We start from the raw sequence: 22,133 nt of genomic DNA, 5'->3' as shown, positions 1-22,133 counted from the left end.
GTCCCTAGACAAGAAACTTAACATTGAGTTTATCTCAGATGTTTTTTGAGCTAGAGTTTTGAAACTGTGCACATTACTCGGGTTTGATGATCTTCCGAACTGACCTCAGTTTGGTGGACCTTAGTCCAATGTTGGGGTCACAGCAGGGTCATGTTTGGTCAAAACAAAACTTACCTCTGGGTCGCTCATGGTGGGATTAGCTCGTTTCTTCTTGCCGGAGTAGCGCAGCACGGACACGATGGCCCTGAGAGCAAAGTCGTAGTGGTCCTGCTTGGACAGCTGCTGGACGGCCAGCGAGTACAGCGTGAACACCTTCTTTGCCAGCACCTGCACTCACGCCATGACGTCATTCCGTTTGTTTCAATTCATTTCATCTACTTTATTATTGCATTACTGAACAAGAGGCGAAGCCATCAAGGCTCACGTAAGAAATCGACAAACAGTAACACACACACACACACACACACACACACACACACACACACACACACACACACACACACACACACACACACACACACACACACACAGAGAAAGAGCATAGGTGAAACTGTGCAAGAAAGCGAGACACTAGATCTAGATCTGTCTGTCTGCATGTAGCCTACTTACAGGGACACGACTGCCAACTAGTCTCGGCCCGCTCAAAATAATAATGACCGAGACTTTCAGTACTTCCTTCGCGTGACGTCCAACCCTCTTACGTCATAATGTGACGTCAATGTAATGTGACGTCTTCAAATGTTAGAGTTTCTACCACAGACATACACACGCACGCACGCACGCACATACGCACGCACGCACAGACAGACAAAGTTACGATCGCATAGGCTACACTTACGTGAGCCAAAAATTGAGGCCGCTTACTCCTTGTGGATAGCTAGCAGCAACAAGATCGCGCTACCTGAGTGTATGCGTGTTTAGATATAATATGCCACATGCACTTCTAGCAGGATGCTGGAGGTCTTTTACGTGCCACTGTGGTGACACGAGGGTCAGACATGGATACCGTCTCTGAGTTTGCAAATAAAGTTGAACCGTGTTTGTCCTAGCCCGGATTCGAACCTGTGACCCATTGATCACAAGTCGGGTGCTCTACCTACTGAGCTACTAGGCCCCAACAAACACGTATCAACTGTTGCCTGCAGACAAAAGATATCCCTCGTAATTTGCATTGGGAACTTCTACATCATTTTCCTTTTTCTCCAATTTATTTACTTCATCTGAAAGACATGTAGATTTTTTTAATGGAGGTAATAAAGAAACTTGAAAGATCAATATTTTCAACCATTCAGATCAATATTTCCACCCATCCAGATAAAGTTACCCAAGATTGCTGACTGTAAATTCCGAAAGCAGACAACTATGTTAATGATACACGACACCGATACGTGCAAAATTACTAATCATTTTCTATTGATGATATGACAAAGTCACTGAGACCAACTTTGATCTGGATTTGTTGGTCAGTTACTCGAGAGAGAAGTGTCAGATGTTTTTAATTAACCTGACGCCATTATGCGCATTATCACCTTTTCTCGGACTTTGTTTCATTTTTGATTTTTCGCTGTGGAAGAGCGGGACAAGAAAAGACGTCTTGGTTTGTTTGGTTGATGTCGTATCTCATTAAGACAGGTATGGCGGGAGGAGCGCCTCGAACCTTTGTATTGCTGAAGCCTTCGGCAAAGAGCAGGATTTCACAGATGAGGTTGCAGTCTGGCACCACCATGGCGATAGGACGGAACATGGATTTCAAGTTGTCTGGCAGCTCCGTTCTGCCAGCATAACCTGCATGGTATAATTCAACAGAACATGGATTTCAAGTTGTCTGGCAGCTCCGTTCTGCCAGCATAACCTGCATGGTATAATTCAACAGAACATGGATTTCAAGTTGTCTGGCAGCTCCGTTCTGCCAGCATAACCTGCATGGTATAATTCAACAGAACATGGATTTCAAGTTGTCTGGCAGCTCCGTTCTGCCAGCATAACCTGCATGGTATAATTCAACAGAACATGGATTTCAAGTTGTCTGGCAGCTCCGTTCTGCCAGCATAACCTGCATGGTATAATTCAACAGAACATGGATTTCAAGTTGTCTGGCAGCTCCGTTCTGCCAGAATAACCTGCATGGTATAATTCAACAGAACATGGATTTCAAGTTGTCTGGCAGCTCCGTTCTGCCAGCATAACCTGCATGGTATAATTCAACAGAACATGGATTTCAAGTTGTCTGGCAGCTCCGTTCTGCCAGCATAACCTGCATGGTATAATTCAACAGAACATGGATTTCAAGTTGTCTGGCAGCTCCGTTCTGCCAGCATAACCTGCATGGTATAATTCAACAGAACATGGATTTCAAGTTGTCTGGCAGCTCCGTTCTGCCAGCATAACCTGCATGGTATAATTCAACAGAACATGGATTTCAAGTTGTCTGGCAGCTCCGTTCTGCCAGCATAACCTGCATGGTATAATTCAACAGAACATGGATTTCAAGTTGTCTGGCAGCTCCGTTCTGCCAGCATAACCTGCATGGTATAATTCAACAGAACATGGATTTCAAGTTGTCTGGCAGCTCCGTTCTGCCAGCATAACCTGCATGGTATAATTCAACAGAACATGGATTTCAAGTTGTCTGGCAGCTCCGTTCTGCCAGTGTAGCCTTTATGTCAACAATTTAACAAACTTTGCACACACACCTTACGCCATTAGATAAGGATCGCGTTAACCGAAATGTCCGTTGTTTTACCGGGGAAAAAAGCGAACATATCGGAAATTGAATCACCAAGCGGTCATGCCTACCGGCTGATATTTCATGTGACTTTTTTGTTCTCGTGGGTGCAATGTAATCACTTTGTTTCAAACTTAGTTTGACCGGTCGGCATGTGACAGGTAGACTACTGCGTCACCCTTCACAGCAGTCTCTGCAGAGTTATCTGCCAGCGAAGAGCGCAGGCTATTTATAATAGCTCGACGTATCTTGTACGTCAGTAGCCGGTTAGACACCAGTCATATGTAGAGTGCTGTTTGTGATAGAGTCTGTCTGCTGCTGACTGCTTGCACCCCTTTTATATCCAAGTATCTCTTAATACCACTTTTAATTAGATGAGAGAGAGTGTGCGGGGGATGGGAGGGTGGTGAACCACTGTACATAAAGGGAAAGTTTGTGTGCGCGCCCGTGTGTGTTCTTAATCTAAGACAAATGTCACCAATGTATTTACAGAGTGACGTTAAATAAACGATTTTATCATCATCACTTCTTGCATGCTATTGCTTACCTTTGCGTACCAAAAGCAGTTTTTGTAAGGCTAACAATCTCTAAAATCTCAATCCTGTTTGACTGGCTTTGCCTCCAAGGGTAATTCTTCTGCTTCGGGCACTCGGTTACACGCATAACAAAGGGACCGGGTTTTGTGAGAGCAAGGCTTTGTACTTGTACAGAATACTGGTTTAGAAAATGGCCTGTGCAAACATTAATACATGCTACTGCAAAATTCTATACAAGCCTTATACCACACCAATACCGTTTTCAGAGACTACCATTATCATACAAAAATATATATCAGTTCCAGAGATGATGCATCAAAAGAGCAGCAACTCGCCTCCTTTCAAGAGCTACAAAAGCAATTTCCCGCTCTTAGTCATTTCGCATTCTATCTTCCAAGCAGGACGCTTCATGACAGACTGAGTGATAGGCCTACAAGAACATAACCGCCAGATATTGTACCTGTATATACCTGTATATATAAATTGAATAAAGTTTTGTTCCAACCAACATGAGAGGAGCCTCACCCGGGTTCATAGTGATGAAGAGCCCACAGGACCAGACGAGGTTGATCTCGCGGCCTTCAAAGACGAACCGTTCCAGGTTGGAGGAGAGAGAGCTGAGGATGCAGAGGATCTGCTGGGCCACCACCGACAGCACCTCGATGTTGATACGGTTGAACTCGTCAAAGCAACCCCACGCTCCCGTCTGAAACAAACGAGAAAATGCCAGGTTTCTGTATTAGGACTGCAAGGTAGAACGTGCGGAGAAGTGAGAAGCGACAAAAGATGGCTCGGAAAGTAACGGATTTCTTGAGGGTTTATCGGCTTCATCTTTCCGATCCCATCTCTCTTTTGATATCCAGCCTTCAACATCTGCAGGTCAATTGCGTAGACTTTAAGCGGGTCATAACACCAGAAGAAACCACAAATGCTCATTTCAGTTTAAAATCACAGCAAAGAGGCATACAAGATACTTCATCTGCAACTATAATAATAATAATAATAAATGAGCAGTTATATAGCGCAATATCATAACTTTACAATTATGCTCTTTGCGCTTGACACATTTAAAATTAAAACACAGTTATACAAGCATTTACATCTACATTCATAGTCAGCAACGCTTAATTAAAAGCATACACCATCAAACATACATTACAAAAGATGTTTCCACTAAGTAATACAAACATGAATAAAATAGGTAGTGAAAACAAGGAAATACCAGCTGAATACCCTTAATCAAACAGAACATGTTATCAACAATACTGAAAACAGCCCTAGATGTTTATATACATTATCACATTATCACTAAAACAACAAACACACTACATGTAGCATATACTGATGGACTGAGAAAACAAAATCAGGGGTTGTATTTCTTGAAGAGGTGCGTTTTAAGTGCTCGTTTGAATGCTTGGGGTGACTGAGAGTGGCGGATGTGAAAGGGGAGAGAATTCCATTGTGTGGGTGCGCAGAAAGTAAAAGTGCGTTGTCCGTATGTTTTGGTTTTGGTGTGTGGAATGGTGAGGATGCGACAGTCAGAAGAGGCACGGAGTTGTCTTGCTGGAGAATAGACGGTGAGGAGTTCAGAGAAGTAAGCAGGAGACGAGCCAGAAAAGAAGTTAAAGCAGAGGGTGGACAGTTTGTAGTCAATGCGGGCTTGAATAGGTAACCAGTGCAGTGTGTGAAGAAGTGGTGTTGCGTGATCTCGTTTTCGTGCTTTCAGAATGAGGGGTGCTGCCGAGTTTTGGACTTTTTGTAGTTTATGCAGGAGGTACAGAGGACAGCCAGAGAGAAGAGAGTTGCAGTAGTCAAGTTTAGAAAGAACAAAGGCACAGACAAGAGTGTTACTTGTTTGAGAGGAGAGTGTGTGGCGAATGGTGCTGATCTTACGAAGCTCAAAATAAGCTGCTCTACAGACTAAAGATATATGTTTGTTAAGGGTCATGTCAGATGAAAGGGTGAATCCAAGGTTTCTAGCTGATGGTGAGAAAAAAATGTCGGTGTTGCCTATTTGAACAGAAACAGGTTGGGGAGAGGGAAATGTAGTGTTCTTTTTTGCACAGTAAGACTTCAGTCTTATCATCATTCAGCTTAAGTTTGTTATCGACCATCCAAGATTTAACATCAGTGATGCATGTCTGAATGGTCTGGATGGCGGAATGTGTCTCTGCAGGGGGACTGGGTTTATACAGCTGGGTGTCATCAGCAAAAGACTGATTTAAAACAGAATTTAAAAAAAAAAAAAACTAGTCTTGGCAGAGCACCTCTCTCCTCTCTGTTATTGTTACAACACACTAAAGTAGCCTGCACCGAAACTGTTTGACATAAGCTCACAAATTTGTCCCAACACACTAGGAAAAGTAGAGTGGAACCCCCCTTTTAAGACTCCCTAATTCAAGACTCCCTCCCTTTTCCGACCCTGTTTTCTCAGACTTCCTGTTCATAACCTCTGTAAGTTCAACCCTATTTTAAGACTCCTTCCTTTTTACAATTAGTCAAGTTTTGACTAAATGTTTTAACATAGAGGGGGAATCGAGACGAGGGTCGTGGTGTATGTGTGTGTGTGTGTGTGTGTGTGTGTGTGTGTGTGTGTGTGTGTGTGTGTGTGTGTGTGTGTGTGTGTGTGTGTGTGTGTGTGTGTGTGTGTGTGTGTGTGTGTGTGCGTGCGTGTGTGTGTGTAGAGCGATTCAGAGTAAACTACTGGACCGATCTTTATGAAATTTGACATGAGAGTTCCTGGGTATGATATCCCCGGATGTTGTTTTTCATTTTTTCGATGAATGTCTTTGATGACGTCATATCCGGCTTTTTGTAAAAGTTGAGGCGGCACTGTCACACCCTCATTTTTCGATCAAATTGATTGAAATTTTGGCCAAGCAATCTTCGACAAATGCCGGACTTAGGTATTGCATTTCAGCTTGGTGACTTAAAAATTAATTAATGACTTTGGTCATTAAAAATCTGAAAATTGTAAAAAATATAATTGTTTTATAAAACGATCCAAATTTACCTTCATCTTATTTTTCATCATTTTCTGATTCCAAAAACATATAAATATGTTATATTTGGATTAAAAACAAGCTCTGAAAATTAAAAAAATTAAAAATTATGATCAAAATTAAATTTTTGAAATCAATTTAAAAACACTTTCATCTTATTCCTTGTCGGTTCCTGATTTCAAAAACATATAGATATGATATGTTTGGATTACAAACACGCTCAGAAAGTTAAAACGAAGAGAGGTACAGTAAAGCGTGCTATGAAGCACAGCGCAATCGCTACCGCGCCAAACAGGCTCGTCACTTTCACTGCCTTTTGCACTAGCGGCGGACTACGTTCAATTTCATTCTGTGAGTTCCACAGCTTGACTAAATGTAGTAATTTCGCCTTTCGCGACTTGTTACATTTAGTCAAGTTTTGACTAAATGTTTTAACGTAGAGGGGGGAATCGAGACGAGGGTGTGGTGTATGTGTGTGTGTGTGTGTGTGTGTGTGTGTAGAGCGATTCAGAGAAAACTACTGGACCGATCTTCATGAAACTTGACATGAGAGATCCTGAGTATGGTATCTCCAGACGTTTTTTTCATTTTTTTTATAAATGTCTTTGATGACGTCATATCCGGCTTTTCGTGAAAGTTGAGGCGGCACTGTCACGCTCTCATTTTCAACCAAATTGGTTGAAAGTTTGGTCAAGTATTCTTCGACGAAGTCCGGACTTTGGTATTGCATTTCAGCTTGAAGGCTTAAAAATTAATTGATGAGTTTGCTCATTAAAGTTGTCATTAAAATCGATTTTTCGCAAACAGATTTAAAATTGATTGCATTGTATTCTTCATCACATTCTGAATCTAAAAATATATACATATGTCATGTTTACTCTTAAAATGTGATCACAATTAACGAAAATAGATTAATTAATCTTACGATTAAAATTTAAGAAATCGATCCTAATATGATTTCATCTTATTCTTTATCATTTCCTGATTCCAAAAACATATAGATATGATAGGTTGGATTCAAAACAAGCTCAGAAAGTTAACAAGAATACAGAAAAGAGCGCTTTCCTGCTTAGCACAATACGCTACCGCGCTAATCTGGCGTGTCAATATCACTACGTTTTGCACGTGGGAGGTGAGCGATTTCCTTCACGCGGGGATTGACGAAGCTGTACTGTCTTGGTGAAAAAATACAGTGCGTTCAGTTTCATCCCGTGACGGTTCGACAGCTTGACTAAATGTAGTAATTTCGCCTTACGCGACTTGTTAAGACCTGATTTTATCAGACTTCCTGTTCATAACCTCTGTAAGTTCAACCCGATTTTAAGACTCCTTCCTTTTTAAGACCTGATTTTCTCCTATTTTGGGAGGTCTGAAAAAGGATGGGGCGGGGTCCAATGTATACAATGCCACACCACTCAAACATCTAGCAAAATCTCAGCATCACTCACCTGCGCGAGCCCGGAGAACATGCGGCCCATGGACTTGAAATCCAGACCGTCGGAGCAGTTGACGACGATGACGTACATGCCGAGCGCTTTGCCGAGGTCTTTGGTGGTCTCAGTCTTTCCCGTACCTGCCGGCCCCTTGGGACTGGCGCCACGATGAAGGTGAAGGGCGGTGGTCAAGGTCATGTAGCAGCGGTCAGTGAGGGGCGTGATGACCAGGCGGCCAGAGTTGCCCAGGTACTCGTAGCCGTACTGGAACTGGGTGTTGGTCTGTCGCACCACGCAGTCGTCGCACTCCTACAAGACGACGCAAATAACAAGGAGTTCGCACCGTGTGCGTTCACTGGAAACTCGTGTAAAAAATACCAGAAAGGAAAACAGCAACCGGTCAGTTCTATCAAGTTTTTTTTGGTGTTAGCTTTAGGCCCATAGGGCGTTTAAGCTAACAAAATACACCCATTTTTATTTTTTTAATATTTTTTTATATTTTTTATACTGGAAGTTCTACCGGGAAAGGAATAGCCAACCGGTGAGTGAAAACACTGGAATTCTGTGTGTGAAGATAATGGAAAAGAATAGCTAACCAGTGAGTGAAAACACCAGAAAAGAAATCGTCAACCCGTTAGTTCTACCAACGTTGATAGCATCTGAATGTTGCCCTATTGGATCGAATAAACTGCTACATTACTACGAAAAACATGGTATTCATAAGCAATTCTCTGTGTTCGCGAAATGTTTGGAAATTGTTTGCGAAAATAGCCAACCTGTCAGTTCTATAAGTGTTGATAAAACGTCCAAGTTTTCCGCTTCAGATCATTGCTACGTTGCTATATTGCTACATTGCTGCATTACTACGTTGCTATATTGCTACATTGCTGCACAATCGTTCAACTGGTTGCCGTGACCAAGCAATCAGTTCTAAATGGATGCATCTTCTTAGGGTTTTTGTGTGTGAAGAGTATTTTCTCACCTTCTCCCAGTAGATACGTAGTTGACTGAGCCAGTCGAACGCATTGGTGTCATTGCAGCCTATCTTGTACAGTTTCTCGAGGATGTCACGGGCATGAACTTCAATCGTCACCAAGGCAACGATTTTGGAACGCTGGATCTTGGTCAAGTTTCCACGAATGGCCTCAGAGAACTTGTCCAGCATCTGAACCTGGTCAAAGGGCGTGGAAGGTTCTGATTTTAAACCGGTTGTTGTTCTTTTGATTTGTTGAATGTGTTCAAGTCGGAAAACATAAATGCAAAGAATTCTTCCGGAAACATCAAATAGTCTGTCTCTGTCTCTCTCTCTCTCTCTCTCTCTCTCTCTCTCTCTCTCTCTCTCTCTCTCTCTCTCTCTCTCTCTCTCTCTCTCTCACACACACATACACACACACACACACACACACACACACACACACACACACACACACACACACATAAAGCGCAGCACAGCACACCCACACACGCACGCGCATAGTAGCAACATGCGGGCAGTTATGTACACCAATCCTTACAAGCAGATCAGCTTCGTGTGTTGTGAAGTCAAACAACCGCGCTTCCTCTTTTTTTCAAAAATCTTCGATGACCTAAAAACCGTTACGCCAGACATAATCAACCGGTAAATCGTGGTTTTCAGTTACATTCATAATTAATTATCTGAGCGTGCGTGACCAACCTGTTTCTTCTTCTGGTGTTTGAGAGGCCGCTTCTCCCCCCGCTCCTTCACCTGTCCCAAGGCTCGTATGACGTCAGCTGTCCACTGGATCTGACTGGCCGTGATACACAACTGACAACAGGCGCAAGGCGTCAGTGAATGCAGTGTTGCTTTCACACTAATACAGTGATTTAGACGAGCGAACGTACGCGTGTAGCCAAGACCTCTACGCGTACGTGTAGATATTACGTCACCCGTACACGTCTTGAAGAATTGGTCTAGATGATGCTTGACCGTAACTCTCCCTTCTCTAATGATCCAAATGCAGTCATCAATTTTCCTATACGTTATTTTGCTCCGAGCAAGACGTGTAGATCTTGGCAAACGCGTGACGTAAAAACTAGCTTTGATGACGTTACCCGTACACGTGCTGAAAAGCTCCACATCTAGATCTGTCTAATTTAGGAGGAGCAGCGCAACGGGAGGAAAATAGTGTGAGGGAGAAGAAACTATGTATAAATGGTGCAACCCTTTCAAAAACAACCTTCCAAATAGGAAATAGGTCAATTGCCAATCGTTGGCACGTCAACGCTGGTGTCCGTACAAAATAACTATAGATATATATATAACTTTCAAATCTTTCTTTTTTTTAGAATGTCATCAATATCAGAACATAAACTGAATCTGAATTCATCAACTCTCCAACGATTCCCCATAACGGTATATTTTCCGAGTTAATGCCTACAACAAGTTTAAGGCAGAAGAAATATTTGCAACAGCTGTGCTAGTAGAGGTGACAAAAGGACAAGTCAGAGATGTGTCCAATACCTGTCCTGCCCAGTCCTTGATCCACTTGTCTCGCTTGGTCAGCTGTTTCTTGAGGGCACCGCGACAGTTCTTCAGCACCTCCTTCAGTGTCCACCGCATCGTCTTCTCCACTTCGCACAGCCACGACTGTCGGAATACAACTCAGTCAGACAGAACAGAACAACTTGAAGGTGTAGTATTTTATGTTTTAGCACTGCAGTTTACACAAATATGACTGTCAGGTGACAATGCTATTTAGAATATCCTATCGTAGAAGATAGAACTGTGTTGGTTTTACTGAATGTGTCTTGGTCTGTTTGCAAACAAGCCTTAACGGAATCACACATAGCTATATCCGGAGAGACGGGCGCAATACGCGCAATGCGGAAAGTATAGTGTTCGAAACCAGGCCGCGCCTGGTGGGTTAAGGGTGAAGATTTGTCCGATCTCCCAGGTCAACTTAAAAGCAGACCTTCTAGTGCCGAATACCTCTTCGTGTGCACACGCAAGCACAAGACCAAGTGTGCACGGAAAATATCCTGTAGTCAATGTCAGTCCCAAAATGTGCACACACAAATAACTAAGTAAGGGGCAGTGATGTTGACAATGAAATGACTAAATCTATTGTGAATGATCATAGCAGCAGAGGAGCAGCTCTCCTTCTTTTATCCTACATACGTGAGAGAGACACCCGTGAGATAATAATCGTTCAAATCACACGTGTGTATATCATGTAAATGAGGTCATGTCAAGCAAGTCTGGCAGGGACCTGTTTTTCCACTGCTCATGATGCCAAAGTCACCGAGACAAACGTCATTATAGAAACAAAAATTGCGCTCGCTAATTACCCTCGATGAATCTTTAGAACTAACACGTCACGCCACACTTTCAGAGTGACGTTTCTTTGCTTTGACGTAATAGATTGCACGAGGCTTTAGAAGAGATCGAGCTTCCAAAACAAGCGTCTTCAATTTAGCTGCCTCGTCTGCAAGACATTTTCAGTAAAATACACGTAAGTACAGTATGTAGGATAAACAGAATACCACATGGCTTGCTGTGTCGTACCAGATTTACACTCGTTGCTTTTTCAAATAGTGAACAGCTCGCTTTCGCTCGCAGTTCAATATTTAAAAAAACAACTCGTGTAAATCTGGTACGACACAGCAAGCCATGTAGTATTCTCTATTTGTCTTCTCTTACCTTAATGGATTTTAACCGCCACGAACACTCGTATTTTGCACGAATGGGCTTTTACATGTATGACCGATTTTCCCGTTCCATTTAGGCAGCCAGGTATTATTGTGTTTCTATAACCCACCGAACTCGGACATGGATTACATGATCCTTTCTGTGCATACTTGGTCTTGTGTTTGCGTGTACACACTAAAGGGGGATAACGCACTGGCAGGCCTGCACAAAAGTTGACCCGGGAGATCGGGAAAATCTCCACCCTTAATTCAACAGCCGCGGCCATGATTGGAACCCAGAACCTTCCACATGGAAGGCAGATGTCTTAACCACTAGGCTACTCCAACTGACCTCCACCGGCCCCTCAATGTGCATGGGTGACGTGAACTCCACGTACTCTCCCTCCATGGACGTCATGCCGCCTGCCTCCCACTTCTTGTTGGCCTGAAATGACAATGTATAGCACCTTGGTCACTGGGACCGTCCTTTGCTGCACGTGTCTGCTGTTCATCTGTGTTCATTCTGCAAGTATCTGTTGTTCATCTGTGTTCATTCTACAAGTGTCTGCTGTTCATCTGTGTTCACACTGCAAGTATCTGTTGTTCATCTGTGTTCACACTGCAAGTATCTGTTGTTCATCTGTGTTCATTCTGCAAGTGTCTGCTGTTCATCTGTGTTCATTAAGTGACAGTTAAGACCTTGCTTATGTTCTTTCCCTTGTCACTTTTCAGTTGTCAATATTTTTTGAATAACAAAAATGTTTAAACACAAATCCAAACACAGATGGGTTGCTAACGTCTGTCGATGCTCTTGTGAATGTCCTGTAAACATTCCAATAAATAACCTTTCCTGTTCTTTTTTTGATACACAAATGTCAGAAAATGTCTTCAGTTCAATTCAGTTCAGGGATAGCGTTAATCGGGTATGTCCGGTAGTTTACCTTAAAAAATCTGGTGAAAAGTTTGACATTTAGCCATGTTTACTGGCAGATATTTTGTTTGGTGGATTTATTTATTTATTTATATGGGAGATTTATATAGCGCTTGACGTTCTCTAAGCGCTTTACATATTAATTTCTGCCATGTGAGATGGAATTTTCTACACAATATATCACGCATTCACATCGGCCAGTAAATCTCAAGCCATTACGGCGAATATTTACTTTTCACGGCCTATTATTCCAAGTCACACGGGTATTTGGTGGACATTTTTTATCTATGCCTATACAATTTTGCCTCTCCCCTACCCTTTTGTCAATCGTGGGATCTTTAACGTGCACACCCCAATGTAGTGCACACCTCAATGTGGATCCAAATCAAGACCCCCGGAATTTAAGGTTCCCACCCTTTTAAGATCCTGTTTTCTCCGACTTTCTCTTCAGTAACCCCTGTAAATTTACTCATTTAAAGAATCCCTCCTTTTTAAGACCCGTTTTCTCAGATTTGTGGCTGTCTTAACCCTTTTGCTGCCAATCAAAACTTGCGTATGTGCATTCCTGACTGCCAGGGAATATTGGAGTTCGGGGTGTAATAATTCACAAAAACTTCCAGCTCCAAACTGGCAGTAGGTAGGTAAGTAAAACTTATGTTATTTTTAAGGGAAATTGAACCAAGAATCTGTTTTTAGTGTCTAATCATGGAAATAATAATTAGTTTGGCTTATAATGTTTAAATATGAACTTTTGAAAAATCAGTCCAGCACATCTTCCGGTGCTTGTGGATCAAACACAGGTGGCTGTTTTGCTTGCTCCAAGAAAGGATTATAATCACTATCATCTACCTGTTTCCAACGAATCGTCCGAAAGAAGATCTCCCCCTTCCCCTGTCAGTATCCATAATCATTTGCACCGCCTGTAGCGTCAGTCCGGCTTTGTTTTTCCCTACTAGGGCCCGGTCGACTGTCACCGTTAGCCATTTTGACGAGTCGAGATTTCTCTCCCCTACCCTGTCGCCAAGTCCGAAAATAGCCTTCAGACATAAAACCGCGTCACCATTTATGTTTATTCATGAGAATGAGGTATCCTACCAAGCCATTGGCTGCTATTTGTGTGTCAGCAGTGACGTAGCATTTCTGGAAAATCCCGGAACGGAGAAGACGGGTTTACCCGTCCTAAGGCGCTGCGGCTGCACAAGCGCATGACGGGTATACCCGTCCTAAGGCAGTCAAGTGGAGGGGGGTTCTATTGCAGGAGAATGGCCAGAGCTTTCACTGAGAGCGGTACTCACGAAATACATCTTGAGTGACTTGATGTTGTCGAAGCACTTCTTGAGGTGGGGCTGGATAGCCTCTGGGTTCTTGGACTGACCCAGAATCTCCAGGAGGTCGTCGTTGGACAGGAAGTAGAATCGCGGGAAGATCTGGCGCTTGGTCTCTAGGTACATGTCCAGAGACTTCTGGATGCGTTCCAGCTGGTTGTTCATATCGTTCAGCTGCTCCAGTTGACCTGCAGGGCGGGGTACACGCATTGGTTTCTTTCTTTATTTGGTGTTTAACGTCGTTTTCAACCATTCAAGGTTATATCGCGACGGGGAAAGGGGGGAGATGGGATAGAGCCACTTGTTAATTGTTTCTTGTTCACAAAAGCACTAATCAAAAAATTGCTCCAGGGGCTTGCAACGTAGTACAATATATGACCTTACTGGGAGAATGCAAGTTTCCAGTACAAAGGACTTAACATTTCTTACATACTGCTTGACTAAAATCTTTACAAACATTGACTATATTCTATACAGGAAACATTTAACAAGGGTAAAAGGAGAAACAGAACCGTTAGTCTAGTCGCCTCTTACGACATGCTGGGTAGCATCGGGTAAATTCTTTCTCGTCCCAACCAATATGGGACTCCCCCTAACCCGCGGGGGGTACGCATTGGTGTGGAGGCCAGGCATGGTACTGAAGGAATGGCAATTTCAGCTGAAATAAAGCCGGGGGTCCAGGGGGCCGCTCAGGCCCCCTTGCGGGGTCAAGGGGCAGCGGCCCTTGTGGGGGTCAGGGGGCAACGCCCCCTGAAGCTGACAACTTTTTACTAATTCAAATGTGTTTAGTGCCCTCTCCTTGAAGCTGAGAGGGATATAAGTGAAAGATAACAAGGCTTGAGTAAGAAAAAATAATAATCTCAAGTCAATCAGCAGATTTTTTTGGTTTTTTTGGTTTTTTTGTGTTTTTTGATTTTCGTTTTCGGCGGATTTCCGCCGATCGGCGGAAGAGTACCATGCCTGGCCCTCTCCTTGAAGCTGAGAGGGATATAAGTGAAAGATAACAAGGCTTGAGTAAGAAAAAATAATAATCTCAAGTCAATCAGCAGATTTTTTTTATTTTTTTATTTATTTTTTTATTTTTTTTCGGATTTTCGTTTTCGGCGGATTTCCGCCGATCGGCGGAAGAGTACCATGCCTGGGAGGCATTAAGACAGACAACATGCAATCACGTCTGGTTTGATAAAGCCTGGCATTCATTGTGCCAAGTTGACTGCGCGAAGTCTACTTCACGAAGCTCGCTGCACAAAGCTTTGGCATTGCATTTTTCTAAAAAAAGACTTCGCAAAATCTATACTTAAGTCTCAATTAAGAACAGCCTTAAACCTGCAGAAACCGACGTTTTACCGACGGATCGCAGGTACAGTAAGGTTATTATTAAAAATTGTATAGTCTTGATTCATAATTTTAGAACTTTTCTTTACTCAGAGTCTAAAAAGGCGATGTGTACTATGGTAGAGAACTTTGAGATACATCAACCTGATCAGTTATTTGCACGACAATGCTTTCTGTGGAGAGATATCTAAAGAAGAATGAGAGTGATTTTTAACCGTTGCCTGACCCGTTAGAAAATCTGCGGCAGTGAAAGCACAGGCCCCCTTTTATACCCCTTGTACCCCTTGTACCCCTGCTCAGCCTCAGACGAGATCTTGGTACTGACAGCAATATCATGGGGTCTTTAAGGTTGAGATATGAAAGCAAACTCCGACACCAGTACTAGTTCCACAAAGTCACCGAGCTCTTGTATTTAATCAAAGGCTGCAGCATGGTTGGTGTTGAATGACTTTGTTGTTAGCTGTCTGATTCAGATGAGCATCCGTCGCAACTCACCTTTGTTTTGACAGCAGTCAATGACGATCTTGGTTGTGTTCATGCGTTTAGTGATGTCCCTCCACATAACGTTGATCAGGTCAAACATTCCCGACTCATGAGGTAGCTGCTTCCGAATGTCTTCTCCCAGAAAAATGTTCTGCACAGAGAACAACACATCAGCAAGGCAAGGCAAATTTAATTTCAAGAATTTGACAGGAAAGCTTCGTTTGGAACCAGCAAACTGAGAACCTTGAATGAGCCTGACTCACATCAAAACACTTTCAGAAAATGCCTGCGGCGCGTTTCTTTGCGTGGGCGCCCGAGGAACGCATTACCGTGGTGCATATAAAATGGCGTGCTCACAGTGGGTACTGCAAGCGCCTTCACAGCGCCAAAGGAGGTTGTGCTCAGAAAAAACAAATGACGTGGCTTCACTATTTGGGTTGAAGTTCGAAGACGAAACTTGTTATTACCCCGTGAATTGAACCAACTCGGATATGGTCAGAAATACATTGTAACTTTGAACAAGTTTTTCATAACGATAATGTTATACAAAGTCGTTATCACAAATTCCTTCGCTAAGGACCAATGTCGAACTCGATAGCAACCACGCAGACGATGTTTTTTCGTCCTCAATCATGAAAACGCTTGCAGAAAAGCTGACCGTTTGCTGGTCGCCCCCCAAGCAAGAAAAGCGGTCAGCGAGGGTGCTGACGCTAAGAAACGTAGGGCTGAACTAGAACAAGGTGCAAAGTGTTAATAATAATAATAATAATAATAATAATAATAATAATAATAATAATAATAATAATAATAATAATAATGACTGCTTATATTGTGCGAACCACAGTAGTCTATTCTCGCCGAGCTTTACATAAGAACATACTATTTATCATAACATCAAATACATATCCATTCTAGAAAAATAACGTAACAATAAACTTACAACAACATATAAGCCACTTATAAACAATACCATGAAGATAGGTACACAACGCACAATAAGGCAAGTGCAATCAACATTGGAAGATCTCAACCAAACTGTCTGACCTGAACGAAATTCAGATGTAGATGGAGCAGTGAATGCAGACCCGGGGCGGCGTGGGAGCAAACCGAGACCAGAAACAGGTGTTGGGACAGCAACAACCACAACAAGAAACAGGTGTTGGGACAGCAACAACCACAACAAGAAACAGGTGTTGGGACAGCAACAACCACAACAAGAAACAGGTGTTGGGACAGCAACAACCACAACAAGAAACAGGTGTTGGGACAGCAACAACCACAACAAGAAACAGGTGTTGGGACAGCAACAACCACAACAAGAAACAGGTGTTGGGACAGCAACAACCACAACAAGAAACAGGTGTTGGGACAGCAACAACCACAACAAGAAACAGGTGTTGGGACAGCAACAACCACAACAAGAAACAGGTGTTGGGACAGCAACAACCACAACAAGAAACAGGTGTTGGGACAGCAACAACCACAACAAGAAACAGGTGTTGGGACAGCAACAACCACAACAAGAAACAGGTGTTGGGACAGCAACAACCACAACAAGAAACAGGTGTTGGGACAGCAACAACCACAACAAGAAACAGGTGTTGGGACAGCAACAACCACAACAAGAAACAGGTGTTGGGACAGCAACAACCACAACAAGAAACAGGTGTTGGGACAGCAACAACCACAACAAGAAACAGGTGTTGGGACAGCAACAACCACAACAAAAAACAAACCAAAAAGTGTCTGACCTCCATGTACATCCAGAGTCGCTGCACGACGAGCAGCATCTCCGTCACCTCCATGATGTTGGACAGCATGCGCTCCCACTTGTCCACTTCGTCTGCAAAGGGCTTGACGAAGCGAGACGCCTTCATCGTCGTCAGGGCAACCTGGTTGTCTTCCAGCGCCGAGAAGATGTCGTCCGTACCTCTGTGACAGAGAAATTCACACCAGGGTGATAATACTCATTTCAACCACAGTATTCTCCACGAAGCGAGACGCCTTTATCGTCGTCAGGGCAACCGGGTTGTCTTCCAGGGCCGAGAAGATGTCATCTATGCCTCTGTGGCAAATGCTTACACGACTCTCCTTCGTCATTTCCCATCCCCCTCTCCCCAATAATAAGACGTACCCCCTCCCCTTTAATACCCCCCGTCCCCACCCAATAGAAGACTCCCCCAACTAAGCTAGCCAATAGAAGACTCCCCCAACTAAGCTAGCCAATAGAAGACTCCCCCAACTAAGCTAGCCAATAGAAGACTCCCCCAACTAAGCTAGCCAATAGAAGACTCCCCCAACTAAGCTAGCCGATAGAAGACTCCCCCAACTAAGCTAGCCAATAGAAGACTCCCCCAACTAAGCTAGCCAATAGAAGACTCCCCCAACTAAGCTAGCCAATAGAAGACTCCCCCAACTAAGCCAGCCAATAGAAGACTCCCCCAACCAAGCTAGCCAATAGAAGACTCCCCCAACTAAGCTAGCCAATAGAAGACTCCCCCAACTAAGCTAGCCAATAGAAGACTCCCCCAACTAAGCTAGCCAATAGAAGACTCCCCCAACTAAGCTAGCCAATAGAAGACTCCCCCAACTAAGCTAGCCAATAGAAGACTCCCCCAACTAAGCTAGCCAATAGAAGACTCCCCCAACTAAGCTAGCCAATAGAAGACTCCCCCAACTAAGCCAGCCAATAGAAGACTCCCCCAACTAAGCTAGCCAATAGAAGACTCCCCCAACTAAGCCAGCCAATAGAAGACTCCCCCAACCAAGCTAGCCAATAGAAGACTCCCCCAACTAAGCTAGCCAATAGAAGACTACCTCCCTTTTAAGACCCCAACCCCGAATAAGACTCCTGTTTTAAAAACATGATTTTCTAAGATCTTTTTGTGGGTCTTAAAAGAAGGATACCACTGTATATTACACCCCCCCCCCCCCCCCCCCCAACACTTTAAAAAACCAAATCATAATTAATTTAAAAATACTGTTCCAGACGAGTTGTTATCCAATCAAATTTATGAGATAACACCTACCTGAACTGAAGTTTCCTTTGTCTTCGTACGCTATCATATGACACCTACCTGAACTTGAAGTGTCCTTTTTCTTTGTAGGCTATCGTGTCGTATTCGCAGGTAGTCCAGATGTTCCTGATGTTGTTCAGGCCCTGGGAGAGTGTACCAGTCAGAAAGATCAGAAACATATTAACCACAAATTCACAATCACCAGACACATATATAACTCACCTTATGACTAATTATGTCGTTTATGTAACAACGTGGAAGAATCTATTTGAATCTTAACAACTGCAGATGAAATTATAACCGAGACAGGGCTGGGTGAAGGCCTAAAACGTGCATTACCAACAAAAACACATGAAAGTTAATCAATCATGTCAAAGTAACATCAAGCTAAGTATGTGTTAGTATTAGTTATTTCTAATATGCTGACTGTTAGCAAATGATAAGACATTTTGAGGAAATTATATCCAAATGAGCCGGCAGGCGAATTATATTTTACGAGACATGTCTGTTATCATTTGCTAAGAGTCAGCATATTAGAAATAACGGTTTTATTACCATGCAGTTTATTTCGACCAAAATAAAATTCGAACTGACTACGCAACTCTACTAGACAGAACAGCCAACGGGGATGGGATTGAACCGAGGCTGGTGTGGCCTTATGCACATGACCTCATGCAGCCAATCACACACTTGACATCATAAATATTAACAGCTGACAGGCCTGGTTCTCACGCAACACTCTCACATCAGGTTCAACAACCCTTTTGCTTTGCTTTGTACCGGATACTCTCACAATTTCGGGTACTTTATTATAACATGTTGCCTACATGATGATTATGTATCCGAACAATTTGTTGCTAAACAGTATGCATTTTTGATTGATGATATGTATAAATACGTTGGTTTTCTTAAAAAGTGCAGTCGCTGGGTAGATCCAGCGGCAACATTCGCAATCACAGTGTTGGCTTGTTTCATAGTATGATTGTGTGAAGTGGTTGTCTCCCTTGGGTTGTTAGCACAAACAAATTCAGAACATAAATGGATTTATGGAAAACCATAAAGGAAGGAAGGAAGGAAGAAAGAAAGAGAAAGAAAGAAAGAAATGAAAAAGGAAGGAAGGAAGGAAGGAAGGAAGGAAGGAAGGAAGAGAAAGAAAGAAAGAGAAAGAAAGAAAGAAAGAAAGGAAGGAAGGAAGGAAGGAAGGAAAGAAGGAAGAAAGGAAGGAAGGACGGAAGGAAGGACGGAAGGAAGGAAGGAAGGAAGGAAGGAAAGAAGGAGGGAAGGAAGGAAGGGAGTAAGGAAGGAAGGAAGAGAAAGAAAGAAAGAGAAAGAAAGAAAGAAAGAAAGAAAGGAAGGAAGGAAGGAAAGAAGGAAGAAAGGAAGGAAAGACGGAAGGAAGAAAAGAAGGAAGGAAGGAAGGAAGGGAGTAAGGAAGGAAGGAAGAAAAAGAAAGAAAGAGAAAGAAAGAAAGAAAGGAAGAAAGGAAGAAAGGAAGGATGGAAGGAAGGAAGGAAAGAAGGAAGGAAGGAAGGATGGAATTTAATTGAAGGAAGGAAAGAAGGAAGGAAGGAAGGAGGGGAAGGAAGGAAGGAAGGAAGGAAAGAAGGAGGGAAGGAAGGAAGGCAGGAAGGAAGGAAGGAAGGAAGTGAAAGAAAGAAAGAAAGAAAGAAAGGAAGGAAGGAAGGAAGGAAGGAAGGAAGGAAGGAAAGAAAGAAGGAAGGAAGGAAAGAAGGAGGGAAGGAAGGAAGGGAGGAAGGAAGGAAGGAAGAGAAAGAAAGAGAAAGGAAGGAAGGAAGGAAAGAAGGACGGAAAGAAGGAGGGAAGGAAGGAAGGGAGGAAGGAAGGAAGGAAGAGAAAGAAAGAGAAAGGAAGGAAGGAAGGAAAGAAGGACGGAAAGAAGGAGGGAAGGAAGGAAGGAAGGAAGGAAGAGGAAGGAAAGAAGGAAGGAAAGAAGGAGGGAAGGAAGGAAGGGAGGAAGGAAGGAAGGAAGAGAAAGAAAGAAAAAGAAAGGAAGGAAAGAAGGAAGGAAAGAAGGAGGGAAGGAAGGAAGGAAGGAAGGAAGAGAAAAAAAGAAAAAGAAAGAAAGAAGGAAGGAAGGAAGGAAGGAAAGAAGGAAGGAAAGAAGGAGGGAAGGAAGGAAGGGAGGAAGGAAGGAAGGAAGGGAGGAAGAGAAAAAAAGAAAAAGAAAGAAAGAAAGGAAGGAAGGAAGGAAGGAAGGAAGGGAGGAAGGAAGGAAGGAAGAGAAAGAAAGAAAGAGAAAGAAACAAACAAAGAAAGAAAGGAAGGAAGGAAGGAAGGAAAGAAGGAAGGAAAGAAGGGGGGAATGAAGGAAGGGAGGAAGGAAGGAAGGAAGAGAAAGAAAGAAAGGAAGGAAGGAAGGAAGGAAGGAAGGAAGGAAGGAAGGAAGGAAGGAGGGAAGGAAGGAAGGAAGGAAAAAGGATGAAAGACATAAAGAAAGAAAGAAAGTAAGAATCAAAGAACAGCAGAAAGAAAGAACAGAAGAAAAAAAGAAAAGACGGACAGAAAAATAATTAAATCCTCACGTACATTTTCAATGGCGAGTTCCTTAGTGGCAGCAGTGGAAATCTCGTTGATCTGGTTGGCGAACTGATCGAAGCCAAAGTTGATGATCATCTCCAGGGTGAAGTCGGCACTCTCATGGTCGAACGAACGATCCATGCTCGTCTGAAAGCGTGCAAAGCGCAGAGTGCATGGAATGTACAAAGTGCATGGAATGTACAAAGTGCATGGAATGTACAAAGTGCATGGAATGTACAAAGTGCATGGAATGTACAAAGTGCATGGAATGTACAAAGTGCGTGTCATTATTCAGCCTATAGTTACGATCCATGATCGTCTGAAACTGTTATATATATGCACTATACAGACGATGGGTCGATACGTTCTTTTCGTACTTGTCTATTACTTCCAGGCCTGTCCACAGAGAAGCAGTTACACGCCGTGGATGGTGGCACGCCTATTTTTTTCCACCGCAGGAACAACACCCAATTCGTTCCCCCGCACGAGGAAGCAAAATTGTTATCTCGCAAAGGAATTGCCCTGTGAAGGTACGTTGTGGCAAATCACATTATTAAGTATAGATATTCTGAAGCAGAATTGCCTGGGCTATATGTATAATATGTAATTTATGTCTTGTTGTGTACTCGTGAACAGTGGCGTTCGATTTTCTGCCGAAGTCCGTGAAAATTATACAGAGAAGTCTCAATTTCGTACAAATTAACCTAGAACTACCATTTAAAGCACTATTTTAATACTCACAGTTTAATCTTCGATACCTTGCAGCCTTGTATGCGCGTTTTTGGGCACCAACATCGTGGATAAGCTGCTCTAATCTAGCGTTATTTTGTGGTACTCGATTCTCAGTGGGTAAGGTCCCCCGCAGACACCAGATAAGGTCCCCCGCATTTTTGACCAAGCTGCGGGGGATCTTACCCCGTTAAATTTCACTGTTGATCTTTGAACCGATCGTGAGTCTAAACTAAGGTAAGCTTAAACTTAAAAATGAAGAGCAGTATCCACAAGTAGTTTGACTTTGACCAGCAAAAAGATTTAAGCCCTTCTGTTGACTGTGCTTTGTGTTATTTCATCATTTTAACGTGGGAGACAGTATTTCTGACTTGTCTTGATGACATTTCTTCTCTTATGTAGTACACGAGAGTGTAAATGGTAAGACAACT

The 22,133-nt window shown here is 43.0% G+C and overlaps 1 protein-coding gene across 1 annotated transcript in view; it reads right to left on the bottom strand.

Moving 5' to 3' along the window:
* The window catches only part of LOC138945764 (dynein axonemal heavy chain 2-like), a 218,479-nt gene that overhangs the window by 113,641 nt on the left and 82,705 nt on the right, over positions 1–22,133 (bottom strand). Inside the window, exons 28-40 of the mRNA XM_070317273.1 lie at positions 20,983–21,120; positions 18,496–18,578; positions 17,170–17,350; positions 15,431–15,569; positions 13,571–13,788; positions 11,697–11,789; positions 10,179–10,304; positions 9,372–9,482; positions 8,679–8,867; positions 7,712–8,005; positions 3,787–3,967; positions 1,658–1,785; positions 175–327 (exon numbers count right to left, since the gene is read on the bottom strand). Of these exons, the coding sequence (XP_070173374.1) occupies positions 175–327; positions 1,658–1,785; positions 3,787–3,967; positions 7,712–8,005; positions 8,679–8,867; positions 9,372–9,482; positions 10,179–10,304; positions 11,697–11,789; positions 13,571–13,788; positions 15,431–15,569; positions 17,170–17,350; positions 18,496–18,578; positions 20,983–21,120 (2,034 nt within the window). The remainder of the gene's footprint in view (positions 1–174; positions 328–1,657; positions 1,786–3,786; positions 3,968–7,711; positions 8,006–8,678; positions 8,868–9,371; positions 9,483–10,178; positions 10,305–11,696; positions 11,790–13,570; positions 13,789–15,430; positions 15,570–17,169; positions 17,351–18,495; positions 18,579–20,982; positions 21,121–22,133) is intronic.

Source organism: Littorina saxatilis, linkage group LG13 (genome assembly GCF_037325665.1).
Source record: "Littorina saxatilis isolate snail1 linkage group LG13, US_GU_Lsax_2.0, whole genome shotgun sequence".
Classification (NCBI taxonomy): domain Eukaryota; kingdom Metazoa; phylum Mollusca; class Gastropoda; order Littorinimorpha; family Littorinidae; genus Littorina; species Littorina saxatilis.
This window is presented reverse-complemented; position numbering and strand designations above follow the sequence as displayed.